Source organism: Cryptomeria japonica, chromosome 11 (assembly GCF_030272615.1).
Source record: "Cryptomeria japonica chromosome 11, Sugi_1.0, whole genome shotgun sequence".
Classification (NCBI taxonomy): Eukaryota; Viridiplantae; Streptophyta; class Pinopsida; order Cupressales; family Cupressaceae; genus Cryptomeria; species Cryptomeria japonica.
In genome coordinates, this window is record NC_081415.1 from 69,297,627 (window position 1) to 69,302,789 (window position 5,163).

The window sequence follows — 5,163 nt, forward strand, 5'->3', positions numbered from 1 at the left end:
CCAATAAATCTTTATATGGCTATTGGCGAATTATGGTCGTCTATTAAGATAACCTCGAAAAGTGTAGGCGAAAATATTGAATTTATCATGTGGAAAACCTAGATTCTATTGGAAAATTTTTGATAGAGATACAATTAATTACATAAAATAATGGGCGATTGGGCTGTGCATTTGAAAAATATTTATAAAGTCCAGGTGACATGGGCACCCTCGATTGGTACAATATATTTGCCACTTTCCAAGTCGCCGACATGAAATATTCGCCAATTCGCCACTAAAGTAAACCCTGTGGGGCTCCCCCATCACAAGTGGGTGGGAGCACTTTCGCAGGTGGGGGCATTCCTATAGATGTTGGGGAATGGATGGGTCGCATGGATTTTCTCAATTTTGTTGCAACATTGATGATTTTTAGTTAGTCTTGGGACAAGACTTCATCAGGATGACTAACGCATCAACCTTTAGTGACTCACATATAATGGTAATTAGAATGGGCTAGTTGTATGGCATGAAAATATTCAATAAGAAGGCGAGTGCAGCTTCAGTTTCCGAGACTAAGGTGGTCAGTACCTAAAACAAAATTATTTTGAAATAAATTAAACATTTTAAAAAACTGTAAAACCAATCACATCTATTAAAAAAAGAAAAAAGAAAAAAACAAACATTTAATATTTTTTGAGAGATCGTGGCTGACTATAAAATGTAGATCTAAAGATTTATTGAATGAATAAACAAATTGAACATGTCACATGAAGAAACATACATGTGCTCCAACTCATAATTCATGTACGCTTGTATGAAAAATCAATGTATTGTGACTCGCCCAACGTTTACATAATATAAAAAAAAATAAAAAAATCATTGTATTGTGTAGTGAACGTTTACTAAATTTGAATTTGGGTTTTCATTTTAGCTTGTCTTCTCAAGAAGTGCTAATGAATTTGTAGGTATATCTCTTATTTTTGTTTTTTGTTTTTAAACTTACAATTACGTCAAATCTTCAGTTTTAAACGTTGTGTAAAATTCTCTGAAGGCGAACAAACATGGTGGGCGACCGCTTCTATGATAATGAGAATAGCAAAACTGGTAAGCTCATTTGAACACTGCAAACTGGAAAATCACAAACTCTTTAATATGTTTCAAATCCGCCATCATACTGCAGTTTCCCGTGCCAATGGTAGCCAAAAGTAAATTTTATATTCCATTCAAAATGGCAACCCAGAAAAATTAATCGAAAACCTCAATCCAAATGCCAACAGTTGGAATGCTCTGTTTCAGTCATGCAAACATAGCAATTCTGTAAAAAATCTTCATACCCCGATCATTGTCACTGGACTCACCCTTGAAATATTTATACAATCCAAGCTTGTGAACACGTATGTAATGTTTGGCAGTTTGGATAGTGCTCGCAAAGTGTTTGACAAAATGTCTGAACCAAATGCATCGCAAGCGATTCACAAAATTTACAAACCGAATGCTTTTTTATGGAATGTGATGATTAGAGAGTGTGCTAGGAGTGGACTTCACAAAGAGGCTCTTAAAGTCTATTGCAAAATGTATGAGGGAGGCATACAGCCAGACAATTTCACGTTTTGCGCAGTGCTGAAGGCGTGTGCGGGTTTATAGGCTCTACAAGAGGGTTAGGAGATTCATGATCATGTAGTCAAAATTGGATTTGATGCCATTTTTTTTGCAGCCAACTCCCTTGTGAAAATGTATGCGAAGTGTGGGGACATAGAATTTGCACGCCAAGTATTTGACAGAATGCTTGTGAGAGATGTTGTTACATGGAATGCAATGATTTCTGGGTGTGCTCAGAATGGAAAGGCTCGTGAAGCCTTGGTTCTCTTTGATCAAATGCAAAAGTCAGAGATGAAGCCTAACCCAGTTACTATTGGAAGTGTACTCCAGGCATGTTCCCATATGGGAAATTTCGGAAAGGGCCGTCAGATCCATGAATATGTAACTCAAGGTGGGCTAGAGTTCAATGATTTTGTAGGGAACTCCTTGATAGATATGTATGCCAAATGCAAGAAGGTTGAGATTGCACGGCAAGTGTTTGACAAGATGCCCACAAGAATGGTGGTTTCATGGAGTGCAATTATTGCTGCATATGCGCCGAATGGGCAAGACAAGGAAGCTTTGGAACTCTTTGCTCAAATGCAACTAGCTGATGTCACACCTAATTCTGTCACTATGGTCAGCGTACTCCAGGCATGTGCCCATTTAGGAGATTTGGAGCAAGGGAAGCAAATCCATGATTATATAATCCAAAGTGGATTGAAGTCGGACATTTTTGTGGAGAATTCCCTTATTGCCATGTATGTTAAATGTGGGAATTCGGAGCTTGCAAGTCAGTTGTTTGAGTACATGTCTAAAAGCGATCTGGTTTCATGGAATGCTATGATTGCTGGGTATGCTGAGACTGGACGTGCCAATGAGGCTTTAGCAATATTTAATCAAATGCAGCAGGCAGGTGTAGCACCTGATTCCATCACTGTGGTGAGTCTGCTTCAGGCATGTGCCCGTGAAGGCAATTTGCAAAAGGGCAAGTGGATTCATTATTATATAATTCTAAATAGGTTTGACTCTGAGATTTTTGTATTAAATTCATTGATCGACATGTATGCAAAGTGCGGGGTTGTTGAGAGTGCACGTCAGGTTTTTGACAAAATGTCAAAAGAAAATTTAGTAACATGGAATGCAATGATTGCTGGATATGTTCATAATGGACATGCCCAAGAAGCTTTGATGCTTTTTGGTCAAATGAAACAAAGAAACATTGAACCTGATTCAGTGACAATGGTGAGTCTACTCCCAGCATGTGCTCACTTAGGGTTCCTGAATCAAGGGAAGTGGTTCCATGATTATATAGTTCAAAACGGATTTGAGATGAATCTTCCTATTGGGAATTCCTTGATTGACATGTATGCCAAATGTGGGAGCATAGTTGCCGCACGAAAATTGTTTGATAGAATGTTGCAGAGAGATGTGGTCTCATGGAGTGCGATGATTTGTGGGTATGGTATGCATGGACACGTCAAAGATGCTCTTGAACTATTTCATCAAATGCAACAGACAGGCACAAAGCCAAACCACATCACCTTTGTTGGTGTTTTGTCTCCATGTAGTCATGCAGGTTTGTTGGAGGAGGGATGGAAGTATTTTGATTGCATGGTTCAAGAATACTGTATCACACCTAGCATGGAACACTATTCCTGCATGGTTGATCTTCTTGGGCGCTGTGGAAATCTTGTCGAGGCAGAATGCTTTATCAAAAAGATGCCTTTTAAACCAGGTCCAAGTGTGTGGGGGGCCTTGCTTAATGCCTGCAGAATCCATGGCAATATTGAGCTAGGAGAACTTGCAGCAGAATGCCTTTTCGTCTTAGAGCCTAAAAATGATAGTTCTTATATTCTATTATCAAACATTTATGCAGCAGCTGGAAGGTGGGATGATGTAGATAAGTTGAGAACGGCAATGCAAGGCAGGGGCTTGAAAAAGAGACCAGCGTGCAGTTTAATTGAGGTAGACAATAATATTCATGCATTCCTTGTAGCAGACAGTTTGCATCCTCAAAATGAAGAGATTAATAAAATGTTAAAGATGTTGATAATGGAGTCATCGACTCATCAGGATGTGTCCCTAATATCAACTTTGTGCTGCATAATGTAGACTAGAGGTAAACTAAAACTTACTCTGCAGTCACAGTGAGAAGCTTGAAACTGCTTTTGGGTTTCTCAGCACAAGACCTGAAACTGCCATCCGTATCACGAAAATCCTTCGTGCTTATGTTGACTTGCCATGATGTCACCGAATTCATCTCAAAAATCATTGACAGGGGAAAAACTACAGGGGATTTAAAGAGATTCCTACCCTTTCAAAATATGTACAGCAAGCATAGTATTTCCTTGCTGAAAACTTATCCATATAACATGCCCTGAGAAGTTGTTGAGAGTTTAATGGATCCAGAGTGTAGTTGAGCTGATACATGTAAGTGGACAGGGTGGATTAAAAAAACATAAAAAATTGTAGGAAAAGAGTGAAAATCTATTTTTTTAAACAACTTCAAAGCATTTCCATAGCATAGAGATATAAAGAGCAAATAAAATAGAGTTTAACTTGTGAATTGTAGAAAATAATTTTTTGTTGTTTATATTTATATTACTGATTACATAGACAAATAATCAGTTAACTTTTTAAGAGGACAATCACCAAATACACCAAATTGTTGTCTAAGTCTGAGATCAAAGATTAGCTAAGTCTATGAAGTAGCTAAGATAAAAAATTTCAAACTGAGATCCAACCATTGTTAAGAATTTAGTAAAAGTGGAAGTCATTTTGGAGTGATCCAAGACTTTCATTGTGATTGAGGCAAGGAGTTTTCTAGGGGTATTAGTTAAGTCTATGAAGTAGCTGAGATCAAAATTTATCAGACAGAGATCCAACTATTGTTATGAATTTAGTAAAAGTGGTAGCCATTTTGAAGTGATCCAAGGCTTTCATTGTGATTGAGACAAGGAGTTTAACCCATGAATTGTAGAAAATAGATTTTTGTTGTTTATATTCATATTGCTTATTACGTAGGCAAATATTTATTTAACTTTTTAAAAGGGCAGTCACCAAATAGTTGGCTAAGTCCGAGATCAAAGATTAGCTAAGTCTATGAAGTAGCTGAGATCAAAATTTATCAGACAAAGATCCAACAATTGTTAGGAATTTAGTAAAAGTGGAAGCCATTTTGAAGTGATCCAAGACTTTCATTGTGATTGAGGCAAGGAGTTTTCTAGGGGTAGTTCAATATTTGAGAAAGCTTATCAAATCATATCCCATAGTTGCAATGATTTATATTCCTTGATGGCAATTGGTAAGTCTTCTATACAGGGTAGAATTCAACAAAAGACATTTGTTTAGCTGAAGTAAAAGATTAGCAAGCCACTAGTTTTGGCAATACCTAGCTTGCAACTACTATTTTAGGTAGAGACACATTTTAATGATTGTGTGTTGGAGGCTCTTTTATTACAACTCTGTAAGCTTGTTTGTTGCCATTCATATTTATTTCGTGGAGCGCTTTAGATATATTGCTCACATAATGAATTGTATGTCTTTGTTTGAGCAAAAATTGACTATATCAATTATAAATTAAAAATCATATATCTATATCTA

The 5,163-nt window shown here is 37.1% G+C and overlaps 1 protein-coding gene across 1 annotated transcript; it reads left to right on the forward strand.

The window, feature by feature from the left end:
- The first annotated feature begins 1,037 nt into the window (after positions 1-1,037).
- On the forward strand, positions 1,038-4,094 carry LOC131051855 (pentatricopeptide repeat-containing protein DOT4, chloroplastic-like). The gene has a single exon (XM_059214306.1). It carries the CDS (start codon positions 1,711-1,713, stop codon positions 3,670-3,672), a length of 1,962 nt encoding a protein of 653 aa, XP_059070289.1. The 5' UTR covers positions 1,038-1,710; the 3' UTR covers positions 3,673-4,094.
- The last annotated feature ends 1,069 nt before the right edge of the window (positions 4,095-5,163 follow it).

What these genes read in the sequence shown, in the direction of transcription:
- LOC131051855 (XM_059214306.1), top strand. Translation starts at nt 1,711, where the DNA reads ATGTATGCGAAGTGTGGGGACATAGAATTTGCACGCCAAGTATTTGAC.